The sequence below is a fragment of the Homarus americanus genome, unplaced genomic scaffold, assembly GCF_018991925.1.
Source record: "Homarus americanus isolate GMGI-L3 unplaced genomic scaffold, GMGI_Hamer_2.0 scaffold54443, whole genome shotgun sequence".
NCBI lineage: Eukaryota > Metazoa > Arthropoda > Malacostraca > Decapoda > Nephropidae > Homarus > Homarus americanus.
This window is the reverse complement of record NW_024750852.1, coordinates 6,039,832-6,060,587: the sequence shown is the minus strand read 5'-3', so window position 1 is coordinate 6,060,587 and position 20,756 is coordinate 6,039,832. Positions and strand designations below refer to the sequence as shown.

At 37.9% G+C, this 20,756-nt stretch overlaps 1 protein-coding gene across 2 annotated transcripts; it reads left to right on the top strand.

Moving 5' to 3' along the window:
• Positions 1-2,344: 2,344 nt before the first annotated feature.
• On the top strand, positions 2,345-19,322 carry LOC121854354 (aldehyde dehydrogenase, mitochondrial-like). 2 transcript variants are annotated; one of them, XM_042348972.1, is made up of 10 exons: positions 2,345-2,634; positions 7,749-7,853; positions 8,306-8,446; positions 8,604-8,850; positions 10,879-11,066; positions 13,922-14,071; positions 15,548-15,685; positions 16,265-16,429; positions 17,900-18,057; positions 19,005-19,322. In XM_042348972.1, exons 1-10 carry the CDS (start codon positions 2,503-2,505, stop codon positions 19,150-19,152), a joined length of 1,572 nt encoding a protein of 523 aa, XP_042204906.1. In that variant the 5' UTR covers positions 2,345-2,502; the 3' UTR covers positions 19,153-19,322. The 2 variants fall into 2 exon arrangements, with proteins under 2 accessions (XP_042204906.1, XP_042204907.1); XM_042348973.1 differs by lacking the exon at positions 2,345-2,634 and adding an exon at positions 3,499-3,631.
• The last annotated feature ends 1,434 nt before the right edge of the window (positions 19,323-20,756 follow it).

Below are 20,756 nucleotides of genomic sequence, written 5' to 3'. Positions count from 1 at the left end.
GTCTTGCCCTTATTTGGCAAAACGCTAGTTGCATTTTAAGTTACTTGCATGTCGTCATAGTTAAAGTTCCCCATGATAGGAGGTGGCTAAGGTTGAGCATCGCTCCGTTGTCTATTAAGGCTCTAAGTTCCTTTGGTTTAGTAAGCTACAGTTCGGGGATCTGTAGATACACCCGACAATAAGTATGTCCCCTCCATTTAATTTAATTTTACATCACTTGGATTCTTCAAAAACATTCTCTTCCTGTACTACTTCGAAACTACCTTGTAAAGGATTGCCAACACGGTTTTATGCCGGGGCGCTCCAGCTTAACACAATTGCTCAAGCTATTGGATATTTGGACCCATATTCTGGAACGGGATGGTAATATCGACAATATATACATAGATTTTGCAAAGTCTTTCTACAGTGTACCCCACGAAAAGCTGAAAATCAAACTGGAAGGGTACGGAATTCGGGGAAATGTCCTAGCGTGGATAGAAGACTTTCTACATGATCGCAAGCAGTGTGTGGTGAATAATGGCACGAAATCAACATCCGTGCCTGTCACAAGCGGGTTACCACAGGGCAGTGTATTGGGCCCTCTGTTGTTTGTTTGTTTCATAAATGACATGTCGATGTCTGACGTTGTACACTCCTCCATACAAGTGTTTGCCGATGTCGTCAAGTTATTTGGGGAAATCAAGAACCACGCGGACTGTGAAGAGCTGCGGAAGGATCTCTGTGAACTCCAGGAATGGCCGAAGAAATGGCTGCTGAGATTCATTGTCACGAAGTGTAAGAGGATGCACCTGGGGCGTACCAATGGTAAGGAGGCGTATCATATGTCCCAACGGGATGAAGAAACTGCACTATTTGAGAGTGAATGTGAGAAGGACCTAGGTGTGTATGTTGACAATGAGCTGAAGTTCTCGGGCCATTGCAAGAAGAAGGTAAATCAGGCAAATAAGTTATTGGGTCTTATAAGAAGGTCGTTCAGATACCTAGACGGTCCGTCCCTCGTAACGATCTTCAAGAGTGAAGTGCTTCCCCATCTGGAGTACTGTCACCCCGTCTGGTCCCCGAGATATGCTAGGGATTGTCAGTTGGTTGAAAATGTTCGAAGGAGGGCCACCAGACTGGTACCTGCACTTCGGCACCTCAACTACCCTGAGAGATTGGAGCGCCTGAACTTGCCTAGCTTATACTACAGGCTGGCAAGGGGCGACTTAATTGAGGTGTATAAGCATCTCAGGGGGCACTACTCAGTCGAGTGTCCTTACTTGGAGCTGGCGGACGCTCGCCCCACACGGGGTCACAGCTCAAAATTGAAGAAGCCGCAGGTTCAGAAAACTGTGAGGTCAAACCTTTTCGGAGTGAGAGTTGTGAACTCAGGGACCAGTCTACCAGAAAGTGTTGTGACGGCACCGAGTGTGAGCTCTTTCAAGACCAGACTTGACCAACACTGGAGCGGGTTCAGGTACATTCAGGAGCCGGTGCATGCCCAATACTTGCCTACAGTGCGTAACAGAGACGTGACCGATCGCCCAAGCGGCTAACGAGCCAATCAGTGGTGAAGAGGATAAAAGTAAAAATTAAGCTGGTCCGCCCCCTGGATACCTATCAGCTGGGAGATGCCCTTGAAATGCCATGACACTGGATGAACATGCTATGTCGTCAATATTTATTTCTGTTGAATATATGTAATTTACCATGAAATCACGGTGTGAGCGACTTATCGCTACTTACTATTGTTGATGACATATCTATACTGCACAGATATCTTACATAAATGCTGAGTAATGTAGACAACAGCAGAAAAGCTTGGTGGTGTGTGGCATTTACAGCGAGCAATGTTGCCATTTTAGCTATTTTCCTACCAGATCTACCTCTTTTACATGTGATCTAGCGGGCAAATTTGAAATCTAGCGACTAGCTTTTATTTCGAGCTATTTTTTTTAAAGAAGCCTGGCAGATTCTTAGCATTATTAAAGCCAATTATTATCATACTGATTTTTAAAAAATGTACTTTCAACTGCAGGAATTACTTAATGCTAAGTTAAAAATTTCCTTTGACACCGTTATGATTGGTTTTGAAGCCCAAGATAATGATGATGAATTTTCAGAGTTGCTGTTTTTTAAGAAAGAAGTATTCTCTGTACCAGTATATTCAGAATGCTCTTTTATTCTAAAAATTTTCTTGCCATGGCTCTAGTAAAAAGAAATGGACAAAGCGTGATTTTCAAAACAAATTGGTGCAATTCTTGATTATATTTACGTCATGTCATATTCAAGAAATAGTTAGCTTTAAGGGTTTTCGAGGCCTGTCTAGCGGGATTTAAATTACATCGATGGCAACACTGCCAGAGTCGCAGCTTATCTTTAGTTGTCAGTCGTCTTTTTCAACTACACTGCGGACGACACTACAACATAGCTGTATAGCGCATATTGTTACTGTCTGTTAGTGAGGAGTCTGAAGCCTTGAAGGACAGTCAGTTCTCTTGTGTTCTGAGTGTTGTCATCATGCTACGTAATGTGCTACGCCATTCTTCCTTTCTGAAAGCAGCAGCAAGAGCAAATTTGCCATCAGCAGCAGCCTATTCTGCTCCTGCCATCCCTGAACCAATAACATCACCAGACATACCTTACACTGGGGTAAGTGACGTTGTCATGGCAAGTCTTTCCACCCGCGGCCCTTCCCTAATCTGCTGCTAAATGGATGTGAAATTACTATTATTTGCTCTCTATCTGAATATAGGAATATGGAAGATCAAAACGTCAAAAATAGCTATACAAAAAAAATTGATTTGCCCAAAAGATAAATGACATAATCATCAAAAAGAAAATTAGCGAAAAATATTTTTCGCCTGCAAAAGGGTGGTTAACGAAAAATTATGTTTTCTTATATTTCATAAAATAAATCATCCGTGATATTCTTTTGCCCTAGTTTCCGTCGCACAGTAAATCATACTAGAAAGCAACGAGGTTTCGTGAATTATAATCAGAATCGGTTTGTTTTCAAGTACATATAAATACAGTAGGTAGGTACGAAATTTTCAATTGAAACGACTATTTCGGGTCTTGTTCCCATATTCTTTATCTTTGGAGGCCGTAATCGCGCGGAATGGGGTCCAAAGACTAACAGATATTTATGTGTGCCCTCCAGTCTTTTTATTTACTGTAATAATTTTTAACAATCATCTTTAAAAAAAGTGGGATGAAGGGCGTGTGTAGCACCACCCTTGTCGCTGCCCTCCTTATCGATACTTATCCCAACGACGGTTCCTCACCTCCCACTACTCGAACGTACTCTGTGACTTCCATCAAGTACAGTTAATACGAACCAAGTGGTTGACCTTGTACTTTCCATCTCCCTCCAAAATTATTTGATAGATGTTGGATATAAGGAAGAATGATAGTTTGAGACCAGTTTTAAAGCCTTGAGCTGAAGGGCCAAATAATTTCACAAATTTCGCCGAAAAATATTGCCTTCAGTTTTCAGGACTTGCGGCTTCTTCAACCTTGAGCTGTGACCCATTGTGGGGCAGGCGTCCGCCAGCTCCAGGTATGTATACTCAACTGAGTATTGCCCTTTTGAGATGTTCTATATCTTCCCAGGCTGCATACAGACCGACAGTGGCAAATAGGATAAGTAAGTTAATTACGGAAAAGCATGAATAGTGCAAGTATCCAGTTCATTATTAATGTGGATGTTCATAATGTACGTATTTTTGGGGGTGGGGAGTGTGTTAAGAGGCCTTTATTAAGTAGATTAGGTTTGTTATAATGTTATTACTGCGCCGCAAGAATTAAGTTTTTGGATCATATGAAGATCCTCCCCCCCCAAACCTACTTGGGGGGGGGGGAGGATCTTCATATGATCTAGCCTGGGGGGGGGGAGGATCTTCATATGATCAAGCCCAGTCGCGCTCATCTGAAGATCCACCCCCACCTAACCAAACCTAACCTAACCTAACCTAACCAAACCAAACCTAACCTAACCAAACCTAACCTAACCTCCCCCCCAAACCTACTTGGGGGGGAGGATCTTCATATGATCTAGCCTGGGGGGGGAGGATCTTCATATGATCTAGCCTGGGGGGGAGGATCTTCAGTTGGATACTTTGGGGGGGAAGATCTTCATATGATCCAAGTTTTTTAAGCCCGTAACAAAGTTAGTAAGTACACGAGTTCAACGACAGTAAAAATTGTGATAGACAGAACTCGCTGTGTAGTTGTGGGAACTAAAAGTTGGATGGTTACTAACTGAGGAGGTGGTCTGATAACACGTTGTAGATATGTGGCAAGTTCGCGTCTCAAGGTGAAGGTCACCCGACATGCTTGTCGCTAAGCGCAGTACGACATGGGGAGGGGCCTGTTATACTGTATATATATATATATATATATATATATATATATATATATATATATATATATATATATATATATATATATATTTCATGTAGATCCACAATGAAAACGTGGATAAGATAAATCTTGATAAAATCACACGGGAAAAGGGAAACAACGGAGCCCCTTAGCTTTCGTCTTTATTCAAGACATCTTCAGAGGCCTCTGAAGATGTTGTAGTGGATTTCTCCCCTACAAACGCTGTTTGTCGCCGAGTAGCCGACCCCACGAATTCCACAGGGTGTGCCTCGTGGTCTAGGTCAACCAGCGCCGCCCACGGAGCAGGGGTCAACTACTAAGCCACGCCAACCCCCGCTATTTAAGACCTGACCTCGTGGTGACCTGCCTCTTTCTACCTACACCAACCAGCCAGCAACACCTCCTCCTCCACAATATCTTGAATAAAGACGAAAGCTAAGGTGCTCCGTTGTTTCCCTTTTCCCGTGTGATTGGAGCTGACTGCCTAACCTAGCCTTAGCCTGCCACATTTTTTTCCTTTAGTGAGAAATTTTTAATCCAATTTTGGACATATACAGTATTCTGTAAAAAAAAAACATCTAAGACAAATCACTTTTTTTAATATAAATTACATTTGTCTAAAAGTATGCATTATTCCTAATAGATGAGATAATTAACTTGGTTAACCAGATGGTGATTTCACACTGGTAAATAGGTACCTGAAAAGGTACAGCTGATGCTTGTGAACAGGTATTGTACTGTATGTGATTAGGTCTTTTTATGAGAACAAATGTTTTGTAATCTGTTGTGTAAAGGTGTTCTCATATCTACTTAACTCCTCCCATGTGTACAATACAGTACTCTACTCTCGCAGATAACACTTACAGCTTATCTTAAGGTCATTAATTTGTTTTTAAATTTCAATTATTATTTTACCAATTATCAGCTTACTAGCCATTTGGTCAGTTTATCTCTTATTTTGTGCCTTAATAAACTTTATTGTCCAGTGTTACTATGGGAGGAAATATACAATGTTTGATGTCTATAAACCTTGTGGAATCTGCCAAAAAGTGAGTACATACTGTACAGAGTTGTAAAAGTACTGGACTTTGTTACTCTAGTAAAAGTATTGTTACATTGGCAAAATGTGACTCCAGTAGAAGTACTGTAAAAGTATCCAAAGATCAATGTAAACAAGTAGAAGTAAAAATGTCTCATTCATAAAGTACTCAAGTCCTGAAAATAAAAAAGTAACAACAAAATTATTAATTGTCTCAAATATTGAAATAAATCCACAGTAAATAAAAAAAAAGTTCACTAAAGATATAAATAAGACTCCTAGCATAACACATGTTTATTTTCAAATCTTTATATGGATTTTTTTTTTTATTGGGCACCCCCCTAATAGCGCCCAACAGGGAAGCATGCTAAGTTCATGCTTGCCTTTATGTCTCATGAGTTAAGGGCATAGAAGCCTGAGGGGTGAAGGGCGTAGAAGCCTGAAGAGTCGATCGTTTTTGTCATCAAGTTATTGGAAGCTCCAACAACTTTCCCTGAATACGAATTCGCAACTTTCGATTTACAACAGGTACCTACTTTACTGCTAGGTGAAGAGGGACTAATTGGGGCTAGGAAGTAAGTCCAAACAACTTTTCCACCGGCTCGGGAATCGAACCCGTGACATCTCACTTGCAAGGCAAGAGCGGTACCGCTTCTATCACCGGCGCCCCCTATATGGAGATTAATCAATAACTGCTTCTCGAAATTATGGCTGTCCAATCAGGATCTTTTAGGCTTAAATATAAGCCCAGCATGACCTACCGAAAGAGAGTACATTCAGCCGCTCTGCTCTTCTTTACAATCCTTCACAGGATCACTCCTCCTTATCCAAAAAAGTATTGTCGACGTGGATTTGTGGTCCGCAGATAAAATGTTGTCTCTGCTCACACCAGGTTAGGGTGTAGACCTATCTGGCAAGTATCTGAGGTGGGGGATGACCTGCACTTCTCTTGCTGTAAATTCTGTAACTGTCCCAACACTAACACCCTTCAACAGTATTGCCTTGACTGTACCACTAACCACTATATGTCACCACCTACTTATCTGTAATAATTTAGATTTATTTCTTGTACACCACCCACACTTTGGTGGGTGCTAACTCCTATTGACCTTAAATCATATCAATATTGTCTCCATATCAATTCATAGCGTGTTCTGCGGGACATGAGTACCAATGTACAGTATTAGTGCCTAACCACATGTCTTGTGACTAGGCTTTTCGTCCCCTGGGGTGTAATAAATTAATTAAATAAATAATAAGCCCAGCATGACTAAACATATGCTCACAAGCAGCAGATGCAGCAAGTGGGGTGTTAAGCTTTAGAAACAAGTCACAATGTTGGGAAAGACCTCAGTAGCTCCATTCCATCCCCTGGGCATGCCAAGTTGCTATCAAGCTTCTTCAGCTGAGGGGTTTGTGGATTTTTGTTGCCTCCATAGTGACCGACTTACTTAGACTCATCATGAACTGTCCCTCTAATTGGGGTGTGGCTGTGGTGACTTTGGTTTTTGATTGTAGTTGAGGTAAAGGTGTAAAAGAGGGTGACCACCAGAAGGAATTGTCCGAATTAGTTGAAAAAGGGGGTGCAACTGTACCCCCCCAAACCCCACCTGGATCTACCATTGTCCTGTATGCGTTTAATTTATGCACTGTACTTAATCTGATATCACCTGCAGACTTTTGTTTAGATACGTGATTATCAATTGGGATGCTATTTTTTATTTTGGCTACCCTGTGCTCAAGAAAGGAGCTGGCAAAAAATGTGTAAAAAAAAAAAAAAATTAGCCCATACTATACTAGTATACTATGCTAAAAAATCTGACTGTTTACAAGGGTTAAGCACCTAAATTCACTCAATACAGTATAAAAATGCATAAAGTGCTCCCACCACCTTAACATCTGGCACTCTTGATGGTAATGCACGTGCTGTATCTCTCCCATTTGTGTCCTGGGACAGACATGGGAAAGGTGTTATCCAGTGTGACCCTATCAAACATTGCAGGTTTCCTCCTGTACTAAAACTGGACAATAAGTTTGTAACAAAGAACAGATGAACCACACAAATGGCTCATGAAATGATAAATTTTTAAAAGGAAAGAGGTGCAGCTTCTGCGTTACTTTTTGTGTTACAGTAGCTACTTTAAGTACACGCTGACAAAAAATAATTCCTTTATACTGAGGGGACCCCCAATATGTTTATGTGGCGAACTTTATACTGTACTAGATAGTGGGGGTTGCCTTCTTTATTAAGTTTTGAAATGACATAAATCATGGAGATACAGTATGTAAATTCTTCCTTCATTCTCTTTCATTTTTAACTCTTTGTTTTTGTTACCACCAGGTCTTCATCAACAATGAGTTCCATAAATCTGAGAGTGGGAAACAGTTCCCTACTATTAACCCTGCCACTGGGGAGGTCATCACTATGGTGGAGGAGGGAGATAAGGTAAGAAAATTTGTCATGGATGATCAAGAATTACTAGAGTCTAGTTTACACTTATCAGCCTTAGCCCATCCACATTTACACATTACAGCACTCAGTACACACAACAAAATAGTAATAAAGGGTGTCTGAAATCCTGTATAACATTGTTACTGTGTTTTAATTTTGTATTCCCAGTTTTAATGTGAAAGTGAATAAAGAATTTTTTTACTCCATGTTGATTTGCCAATAAGACCTTTTTCACTGCTGCTGGTACACATTACCGTGGCAGTACTATATACAGTAGTACCATTTTCTTAACTACAGTTCGGTACTTGTACTGTATTCTAATTTGTCTAATACTGTAAATTCCGTTTTATTTGTTTATATTTAACCTTTGCTCTCATTGTTTTGTTAGATACATTTAATACAGTGGCAGTACTATGAATAGTCTGTTATTTGACATTTTACCACAGGCTGATGTTGAAAAGGCAGTAAAAGCAGCTCGACAGGCCTTTGAATTAAACTCGGATTGGCGCCAGATGGATGCATATGACCGAGGTCAGCTTTTAAATCGGTTGGCTGACCTCATCGAGCGTGATGCAGTGTACCTAGCAGTGAGTACCAGTGTAATCTTGTCCATATAATGTGGTGCAAAGTACCTAACTGAGTACCAGGGTAATCTTGTCCATATAAAATGTATTGTAGAAGCATTTTGACATTATTAAATTCAGAAATTTACCCATCTGAAATATTTTGCATTTCTTTCTCTAGAGTCTGGAGACACTCGATAATGGAAAACCATACTCAAATTCTTTCATGGTTGATGTAGCACTTGTTGTAAAGAATCTCCGCTACTTTGCTGGCTGGGCTGACAAAATTCACGGTCAGACCATTCCCACTGATGGTCCACACTTTGCATACACTCGACATGAACCAATTGGTGTTTGTGGTCAAATCATCCCATGGAACTTTCCTCTTCTTATGCAAGCTTGGAAATTTGGACCTGCTCTTGCTACAGGTACTGTACATTATACAGTATTTTAATCTTGGAAGAAATGAGTACCTGTATCAATATTACAGATAAAGGTCTTCATATAGGTAGTACAGTAGCCTCTTGTTATTTTGCATAATAAGGACAGAAAACCTTTTAAAAAATGTAATACAAAATAGGGGATAGGGACAGGGGGATCAAAAGATTCACCAAACAAAGCTTAAAAAGGTTCATTTCCTTACTAAACACAACCAAGAAATGTACAGTGTCTTGGTATTTCATGGAAAAATAAAGAGAACTGTACAAAAACAAGGAAAATTGCTTTAATAAAAAGGAAATTGCACAATACAGTATACATCACAAACATGCTGCCTCCAATCAAACCACAGAATCAGCGGTAATACTGGATAATGGTTAATGCATGTTAGCCAGGAACTTGAGGAAATTTTTCTTTAGATGATACATTGGAAAGGAATGTTTTTCATAATACTGTATTATTTTTCCATGGATGAAACTAAATCTATCCCACATGTAAATGTTGGAGCTTTTGTGTTAGTGTGTGGCATCCAGACAGTCACTACCTACTACACAGAGTTTAGATAAAAGTTTTAATTTTCAAGAAACAATATCTTAATCAAGATATGTTCATTAAGTTTTTGTTTTAATATTTAGGATAGGTTAGAGATTGTCAGTGATTGTTAATACAGTACTGTCATTAGAACAAGTAATTACCCAAATATCAAATTTTTGACCACCTATTCTTAATCAGCATGTTTAGGAGTGCCTAGAGATTTTGAAAAATATCTAAATTATCAAGATTACGGCTGAAACAGTACCGGTACTGCTTGCCCTTTAGTGATCTTTTGACCGGCGAACTGTTTTTCTCTCCGAATTGGAAGTTAATTTGTTTAACTACTTAAATATTTCCAGATTAACCCCAAAACACTAAAAGTGCTCTTGAAAAATCATAGGTGGAGTGGCCTCCTTCCCTTGGCATGGCCACCTCAAGTGGAGGAGGCCATTAGGTAAATAAGGTAAACAGCATTTGCAAACTTAATTAACATTATCTGAGCATCATTTGGACAAGTAAAAGCTATACTGTACAGTACAGGTACAGTATCGCAATTTTAAACAAAATCAGAATGATCAAGATTACGGCAAACCCTTTTCTCTCGGAATTGGAATTTAATGTGTTTAACTTCTTAAGTATTGGTACTGTAAATCCAAAATAGCAGAAAAGCTTAAAAAATCCCCCCCAAAATATAAATGGTGAAGAATTAGAATTGTAAAGCTACAGGCATCACTCACTATCCAAATGGGTTAGATTCCTTGAAAACCATTCAGATACAGTATTGAATTCTGGATAATGAATAAAATAATAATTGGGAAAGATAGGGTTCATTTCCCCAACGATAAGAAAACTACAATATTATACCCCAAAAAATTTAATCGGTCCACAAACGGCAAAAATAAAGACATACCGGTAATTACTTAAACCTAAAAAAAATTAATTCTGTTCAGAAACTAAAAAAACACCATGCAGGTATTATAGTGCCTCACAAATTGGTAAACTAAATAAATTACTGTACAATACAGTATACAGTTGGTACATTACCTTATGTGAGGGCTCTTGACTAGGGGAGGAGGGTGCACTGAGCAAGGGTCTTAATATTTTTCATATAAGCGAATCAGTACAGTATTACAGTACTTTCAAATACAGTAGTAAAAATCGAATTTTCATATAAGCAAATTTTGTATAGTGAACATTTGGATAGCTAATGGTAGGAAAACGGTAGTGATTCAAGTAGCTGTCAAGTTAAGAAATGAAAATAAAACATTGCAAAATAACCCAGGCTACTTGACTATTACTGATAGAGATGTCCAAGTAGGTAGTGCATGCAGAATCCAGTTCAGTAGTGCTTGTAAAGTTATGTCGAGTCAACCAATACGAGTGGGTTTAATAATTTTTGTACTGTATGTTTTAAATAATGTAATTTTACTAAATTGGTTTAATTTTAGATGCCAGTGTGTTGTAATGTATGCTGTGCTTTCCAGGCAATACCATTGTTATGAAATTGGCCGAGCAGACCCCGCTGACTGGCCTGTACGTGGCAAAACTGGTAGCAGAAGCTGGCTTTCCTGCAGGTGTAGTTAATGTAATACCAGGGTATGGTCCAAGTGCAGGTGCTGCCATTGCTTCACACATGGATGTTGATAAGGTAGCATTCACAGGATCCACAGAAGTAAGTACTAATCCATATTTATACCCTGCCTTACAACAGTAATGGGGCATTATTATTGTTTCACATTTGCTGTCTGTTTATTTTGTTTACTGTACTGTGGTTTATATTTTGATTGTTTGGTCTAACTGAAATCATATTTGTTTTACTTACGTATCCTCTTAAGATCAAGGCCGAGTTTGATTATCAAGTTGGTACGTACAATTAATTTTGATAGTTTAGAAAGTTAGTTTTTACTCAATACATAACTGTCCATTGATTCAATGGGCTCATTTCACTTTTGATGTAAAGAATATGGTGATAGATTCTTCCTTTGATTATCAAGAGTATCAGCCATTGTCCTAGTTCGGGAGCTAGGTGAACATGTTGTTTGCTAGCTCTCCACACATGAATGGGTTTCTTAAATGCATTTCTGAGGCCTATCACACCAGTTGTTCAGAGCATTGCTGCACACAACTGGAGTGAGAGGCCTCAGAAACACATTTTAAGAAACCCATTCATGTGCAGGGAGCTAGCAAACAAGTTTACCTAGGTCCTGAACGACCAAGAAAACGGCTGTACAGTACAGGGGGTATGTCTATCTTAAGGAAGTTCAGGAGTTATAAGCTGTATATAAAATTAGGAAGATATAAACAACAATGGGTTTACCTTTATAATTTTTTCATGGACTCATTGGGTTTATATAATTTTTAGTACAGGTTTGTTATGGTAGTACAGTACAATGTAGATGTTTTGTTGGGGATTACTGGATCAGAATTAGCCCCAGGGTAATATTATTATTTTATATATACTGTATATATACAGTAGACTAGCAACTTAAACAGATTTTTCTTATGCGGTTTCAACTATATGCTGATTACCCCGTGGGGGTTAGGTTACAATTTCCAACTTCTCACGAGGTCTTACAAGCCTTATGGCTCGGAACAAAGAATATGCTCTAGCAGCTTAAGAAATAACAACGACAGCTTCCCGTCACCATGTTCTTTAAGAAAACCTCAGCATCAACATCGTCAGCAGATCAGCCAACACCCTCAACTTCTCGCAGTGACCTTGAGCTGCCCACATCCTCCCCTGCATCGTTATCTGAGTTTGACGATCCCCCAACGGTGACGTGGGAAGGGGATGAATAATCTCAAAACAATAACACATGCCTGTCTCCATAATGTCTGTGTTCTATTAATGCTGTTAGGCACTTGATACAGATGTTGATGTTACATTAAAGTAGTGATATACGAGTTCTAGTGTATATGTACGTACATACACAGTAGTGATTTTAGGGCGATTTAGGGGATTTTTTAGGAGTGTTTCTGACTTTATGCGGGGTCCCAGGAACGTAACCCCCACGTATGCTGCGAGTCTACTGTATACAGTATATATAATTATTGTTCAGTAGTATATGAATTACATGGTTTGTGGTTGATAATTTTTCTTCGACTCCATAGATGTATTTCAGTTTTGTTAAGTTTATTTATTGAAATATGTGCTATGGAGAGTTCAGCGTGTTGCTTGCCTAAGTAATTTAAGTTACAGTATAGCTTTTTTCTTTTCTTTTTTAAACTTGATGGTTTGTTTTAAATCTGGTGTGGTTAGTTTTTATTTGGTGCTGTTAATTGGGTACCAACAGCTGTCTCTAGCTTCACTTTTTCTGCTTTATCAGTGATATATATATATATATATATATATATATATATATATATATATATATATATATATATATATATATATATATATATATATATATATATATATATATATATATATATATATATATATATATATATATATATATATATATATATATATATATATATATATATATATATATATATATATATATATATATACAGTTAACCCTCACTTTACGCGGTTAATGTAACCCGTAGGGTCCCGCGTAAAGTGAATAACATAACATATGGGATTAATTGAAATGGAGTCCGGGCCAATCCCCAAACTCCACTTTTTGACGACACACAACTATGTTGTAGTAAAAATTTTATCTTAACTTTATGATGGTATGAAAAAACAAGTAATATAGAAGAGGTTAGGTTAGGAAAGATAAAGGTAAGGTTAGAAAACTAAAAATTAGGTGTAACACTTTCGGTAGTAGAAGAGATGGGTCGGCATATGGGGATGGAGGCTGGTTCCGAGGCAGAGGGTAGATTACTGGCCCTCAGGTGAATCACCATCACTGTCACTTACAGTTGTCAGGGCTTCCCTGACAAATCCCTCAAAGTCACCTTCACTGTCACTATCACTGGCTTGGGCTGGCTGTGGTGGGTTGCGGGCGAAGAAATCTGTTATGCTTTGCTGACGGCTGGCGTTGATGTTGTCGTGATACACCTTGATGTACGGCTCCATAGCTTGCACCAGCCGGGTATGGAAGCCATTTTACGGAACAATGGATGCGCGTTTACACGGAGTGGCCTTGAGGGATGAAACTGCCGCGGCTAGGTCAAGCGTCGTCTTTCCTCCCTCCCCCGGGTGGACACGTCATAATACTTTAAGCCAATTACAGCTAGCAGCAGAGGGGGGTAGGGATGCATGGCCAATCACAGGTCTGATACGTCATATGACGTCAGTGATAACGCAACAAAGACATACACTGCGCAACCTTACCGCGCCGCTTGCCCAAGCGGAGGGAGGAGGAGGGAGAGGCAGGCAGGCAGGCGGGCGGGTGGCGGGTGGGGCGAATCTAAAAATAGCGTCGCGCCGGACACTCTCCGCGTAATGGGGTTCACGTACCGCGTAATGTGAGCACGTGAGGTTCTGGCAAGGCACCGCGTTAACGTGGAAACGCGGAATGCGGGACCGCGTAAAGTGAGGGTTAACTGTAATTTTTTTTTTCTGCAATCCCCTAGATTGGTCACCTGATCCAGCAAGCAGCAGGCGCTAGCAACCTAAAGCGTGTTACATTGGAATTAGGAGGAAAGAGTCCGAACATTATTTTCAAGGATGCTGACTTGGATTATGCTGTGGAACAGGCTCACTTTGGACTTTTTTTCAATCAGGTGTGTGTGCAGTCTTTTTATACATATTAAGCTAAACTTACTTTTCATAGGGGTTTCAGGGCTTTTCCAATCATGAAACCAATTCAAAACTCAAAAAAGGTATTTGAATGTTTCATGTCCTTCAAATACACCCAAAACTTGCTTACATTCACTGTACATATACTGTAATCTTAAGCTTTCAAAACTGTAAACTATAACAAACTGATTAACTGTTTAGCCCAACTCCTTTATACACTTGAAAAGGAAGTCCAAAATAATAAAAAAATTTAAATCGTGTATACTCAACAATATTTGAAACATTTTGAATACTTTTGTTTGGTTGGAATCATGATTTTAATTGTTGGCTTTTGTTGCACAAGTTATGGCTGCATTCAGTTAATAAATTTTCATCATGTCACAACAGATAAATCATTTCCCACATTCAGTATGGTCACATTATTTTCCTCCAACACTTTAAGGTAGCACCACAGGGGCACTTTTGCACTGGCTGTATTTGGGAAAGTAAGGAATGATTAAGTTAAAGACTGAAAGGTGCAGGTAAGAAGAAATAGTTAAGGTGAAGAATGGTATAAAAAATTAACTGAAAATATGGCTAGTTTTAGAAAGTGGAAGGCTACCATAAGTGCGACAGTAATCATAGCTCAGTATTCTATTAATTGTTATTACTATGTTACAGATTCAATTTTTGTGGTAAAATTGGTTGAATTAATTAATGGTTTGACAGCTAGTGAACATTCTTATGATCTGTCAACCACTGAGCCTACACTGAGTGATTATGTATCATGATTTGTTTAGATATTTCAGGAAATAATATAAAATTTACATCTAAAAAGTAAGTGATCATTGCTGGTCTCTATAATTGTTAGTGTAGTTGATGGAACAATGATATATTTGACCACAAGGGGTAGATAATTAGTTTACCATAAGATTTCTTGATACTTACTGGAACTGTGTTATACATACTTTAGTCTAGTCCCATTCTATTAATATAAAGCTGTTATTAAATGTTGAAACTTGGCTGGAATGGATTGCTAATGTGCCAACCAATTTTAAGACTTATTGAGGAGTTGAAGGAATTATCTTTCTTGGATGTTATAATTGCATACTGTTAAAATATAATGTCATATATGCACTAAAATTTCAACAGAGCTAAAATTAAATACTGTATAGGATTGAAGCAAGAAATCTTGTTCAATCGAAGTTAGTTGAAGTGAGTAACTGGGATTCTTTCCCTCTCATCAGTTAGCGAAATATGGCGAGGACTGTGGATTAAAGTCCACTGCCATGGCTTGGGTTGTCATAGATCATTGGAAGTTTAGCATGTGGTGGATACTTCGAAAGGCTCCTGAAGTAACTGGGCAGTAATGGCAGGCTTTCATGGCCATTAAATGGGATTTCATACTTAAATTGGTAATTTCTCAACCACTGAAAAAGTCTTTCTTTTAAACATATGTAATATGCTTTTTTCTTGAATAGGGTCAGTGCTGTTGTGCTGGAACAAGGATCTTTGTTGAGGATGCCATCTATGATGAATTTGTGGAGCGCAGTGTTGAACGTGCCAAAATTCGTCAAGTTGGTGATCCATTTGACTTAAAGACTGAACAAGGACCACAGGTTAGTTTGTATTTCAATATTTTAAAAAAAATACTTTTTCTTTCAATATACAGGGGGTATATATAATATAAAATAATATAATATATAATATTATATATATTATATACATGTAATATTATATTATATACAGTAATATAATATTATATTATACAATACTGTATAATATAATATAATATATTATATAATATTATTTTATATACAATATATTTATTCTGATTAATCCATTGAGTGGTAGGGGTTTTGCTCAGCTAAATGTAACACTGCTCTTAAAGGGTTAACAGAATACTGTAATCATTCGTCCAATCAGTTGATGTTCATTCCTGCTGCTGCACATTCGTGCTTACTCTTCATAACTTTGGAACTGCCACTTGCCTCCATTCTTAATGATCTTGTCACTCCTTTCACATTTGATTATCTATATTTCAACTGTATTTTACATTTTCCCCTCAATTACCAGTATACCCTTTAGTAGAACTTACTGTAATTTGGTAAGATTGATCAACTTTAAATTCCATAATTTGACCAGTTGCTGAGGAATATGCTTAATAAATTATTATTTTGATCTTTTCACTTGAACAGGTGGATGAGGAGCAAATGAACAAGATTTTATCTCTTATTGAGTCTGGGAAAAAAGAAGGAGCCAAGATGTGCTTTGGAGGCAAACGTGTAGGCGAGAAAGGATACTTCATTGAACCAACTGTTTTTGCTGATGTGAAAGACAGTATGCGCATTGCTAGGGAGGAAGTAAGTGTATGAATTGTTGTGAAGAAAATCATACAAATAAATAATAATGGGAAAATCCTCACAAATAATCAGAAACAAATTTATTAAAAATGTGAGTCTACCCTCTAGTCCTTGCTCTATTAATAAAGTACTGTAATAGAGGGCAGATTTCAGGGTAGACTGTCACATTTTTAATAAATTTCTTTCTGATTATTTGCGAGTATTTTCCCGTTATTATTTATTTGTATGTTTTTTGTGCACGTGTGTCTACACACACACATATACAATACAGGTAAAGGAAATTACTGTCTCTAGAATGAATGGCTACCTGTCCTAGCTGCAAAAATGCCAGCAACTTTAAAACTATCCACAGACATTCTTGGGTACATCCAGGGTATCATCTGCAAATAACCGAGAACCACGAAGTAAAAATCCGCGAACCTGGGGGCCCCCTTGTAACCATATGCATAATTTTACAATTACATACCGTATATGGAATTTGAACCTTAAAATCGGCCCAAAATTGGGGGTTGTCTTAAACGCCGGGTATAAAATCCGAACCTCTACATCCTGTGGTTTAATGTGTCACCAGTGGTGATGGAGAACATCGGAAAACACTGGCCTTAATCCCACAGTCCTACCACTTATTATTTAATACTGAAACTTACGTTTGCGATTCTGGATTAAAAATAAGATTACCGATATATTAAAATAATAAAAATGTATTATAAACCTAACATACCTTAAAATAACAACATAATAAACACGGGTATCATCACGCTCCGCCCGCCATTTGCAACTGGCACCGAAGTAAACAAGCAGCCCGACCTACCGATCGTCTCGCGAAGCAAGTTTATAAATTAAAGAAAATACCTGCAGTGTATTTTATGCTTACATTTCCAATATATTACAGTATATTGTAATTAAATAAATAAATCAGTAAATCCATTTCAAGTAAATGGTAAAATTTTACTCGATACTGACATTAGTTCCAGTAAAATAACACAATGCATAAGTGACATCACTAGTGTTTACACTACACCAGCTGGTAACGTTTGATGCCATTACTTGAAGTGAATTGGCCTTATTTTAAATAACCAAGGATGTGTTGCTTAGCAGTGTGTTTAGCAGTATCACTCCACTGGTCAGTGGGATGGTTGGTAAAGGACTACTGGGGCAGTAAGCTCCCAGTGGTAAGTGTCAGATTTGCGGTAGTCTTATGCAGCGAGTATAGCTCAAAACCTACGTTTTCAATTAAAATTTTTGGGGTCGTCTTATACACCCTGTGGCCTTGTACGCCGACATATACGGCAACCCTTTTATGGATGCAACTTTATGTAAGCATACAAAATATTTTTTAATTTTGTTGGAAAATGTGATTTTTTTTTTTTAAACACATCTCCGGTTGATATTTAAAGTGTCAGTTAGTGAACATGAGAGGTTTTACTGTATATAGACAGTTTTAAGATTGACTTAAAACTTCTCTTCCAGATATTTGGACCTGTACAACAGATCATGAGGTTCAGTGATATAAATGACGTGATCAAACGTGCTAATGCAACTGTATACGGTCTAGCAGCAGCAGTATTCACTAAAGATTTGGACAAGGCTAACATGTTTGCTCAAGGTCTCCGGGCAGGCACTGTATGGTAAGTAATGTATAAGAATGTATGTTGATATCTTTTTTATTGTAATGTATTGCCTTTGTTGAATTAGCTGACAATTTTATTTAAGATTAAGTAAAATCCATTATGTATAATGAAACTACTAAACTATTTCTATCAGCAAAACATTGTGTGTAAAAGGAGTTAGAAATCTGAAGCAGTGAATTGATCCTAGTTTAATAATATATGGAGCTGCTATAGTATTATTATATTATTCACCGGGTTAGTATAACCCATTGCTAAAAGTGTCAAGGGCCCCCAGGCCAAAGCAGGCTATGGAAGGTGACAAAGGCATGTTTAATTTAGAGGTATCATACAGGTCACCACCCCCTTTAATAAAATTCATAGTTTTTCCATCCTTCACTTAGCTCCCATATACATAACTAAAGGAACTGGTGTGTGTTTCACTCTGGGGTAAAAAACTTTTGTTAAAATGAAGTGGTGGCGACTACAATAGATCTCAGGTTAGCAAGGTTGGCATGGCTTTCCCGAGGGACCTTACTATACTGAACTTAATATGCCGGTACCCAAGAGAATGAAAAATGAAGTGAGAGAGATCGCAGTTACAGGAGATGATATCAAAAGAAAAATAGCTGCCTTGAAAGAATTCAAAGCCCATGGAGTGGCCAATATCAAGGATATTTTGAAGCCATGTGCACTTGATATTAGGAGATTTTCTGAGGTCAATAGTAATTACCTTTTACTATACAAATATGCCTGTGAATACTATACTGCATTAAAGAAAAGGTATTGTAATTTTGATGAAAAAGGGGGTCCAGACCCCCCCCCCCTCCCCACCTATGCTTTCATCTTTAACGGTTTATTGCTGTATGTTATTTCCCGACATCTATATTTCTCATTCATTTTTATAACAGCTGATCATTTATTTCTTAATTCTTCCATAACTTTTATAAATGGTACTGTCATTTCAGGATCAACTGTTACGATGTATTGAATGCTCAGACACCTTTTGGAGGCTACAAAATGTCTGGCCAAGGGAGAGAAAACTCCGAGTATGCCTTGCGTAATTACTATGAAGTCAAAGCTGTCATTACAAAACTGCCTGTGAAGAATGCATAAAATCGTTGCCATAGATTGAAAACTTAAAAGCAGAAATTATAAGGTGAGGTAATGGTGTCATCTTTAAGTGGAAAAGAATTTTCCTTAACCAGTTTCAGGACTCCTCAGTTATCAGTATTATTGATATAACTGTAATGAGCATACTAAAGAAAATAAAGGATGCTACTTATTGTTTGCTTCCTTTGATATAATCTTTATTTTCTAAAAAAAAAAAAAAATATCATTGATGTGGTCATATATGTTTACTTAACAAAAGGTTTTATACCAAGGCTTGAAGATAGATGAATTTGTAAACACAGTGTTCTTAGTTTTTATGGGTGAAATAACAGATTGATGATTTTAGGAAGTGCATGCTTGGATTTTGGGTCAAATGGAGAAAGGGGATTTCTTAACACTTTAAATATATTTTTGGTACCTTTTGATTCATTAATGATATTTGCATAACTGGACTTGGCTTGTTGAGCATTGTCATTCGTGGAGATAAGAATATTTCAGAATGTATGGACACTGAATAAATGATTTAAACAGTAATTGTAAGTGATAGTTAGCTTATTTTTATACGTGTGAATATTGAATTCATAATCTAGATATTTTGAACAATTTACTTGTCCATAATAAATGTTGAATACCAGACTACTGTATCTGCTAAACTACAAGTACTCAACAAATAATGATTTTCTTAACATTTAATTCTTGTTCACCTTTGCTAAGAGCATTTGAACCTACTGCAAAGAAGTGCTTCTCTAACCTCTACTACCAGTAATTATGATACCAGATGGATATGACACTTCTCATATAATGTACAGGATGATGAATATGAAGTCAGTGTGATAATGACAATTGCTTCATATACTGTATGGCTTGTATGCAACATGTTTAGAGTCGGCTGATCTTGAAGGAGTCGGGAGGTGGCACAAAAACCCAGATTGACTACCTTCTTGGGAAATCGGACATGAAGCATGTTAAGGATGTAAAGTGCCTTGCAGCACAGATTGCTTGCATGTGAAAAGTTGCTTAAAAGGAAGAATGTGTTTGTTCCAAAGTGGTGAGTGGGGGGAATTGAAGAAACAATGTAAAGGATACATAGTGTGCAGAGTTGAGAAAAGTAAAAATGGCCAGCAACAAGGTGAGGGGTAATGCAGGAGAGTTATAGAGGCAAATAGTGGGAAGAAAAAAGGATATCATTGTTGAGTAGAGCATGGGAAATGACTGCTAAATGAAGAGTTTGAATGGAATGGGCAGTTTCTTACTTTATGGGTGGCTGGCAGCTCTGGAATGGTTGCAGATATCTTAAAAGCATCAGACAATATTGGTATGATGTTGACTGAAATGATTAATGCACATATGATGGAATATATTGTTTTCAGGGAAAAATTAACAGAGGCTGCCAGAGACCATGCAGCTTGAAGAATTGCCATCAGCTAATCAAAACTGGTCCACAAGCATGGAAAATGGCCATAAAACAGTGATACAATTTTATATATATTCTGGGTGTTAATATTCCCTCCAGTACATTAAAAAAAAAGGGGGGGGGGGGCAAGATACTTTACATATTAAGAAAGTTTGTAGGTGTAAAATATGAACAAGGCATCATAACTCATATT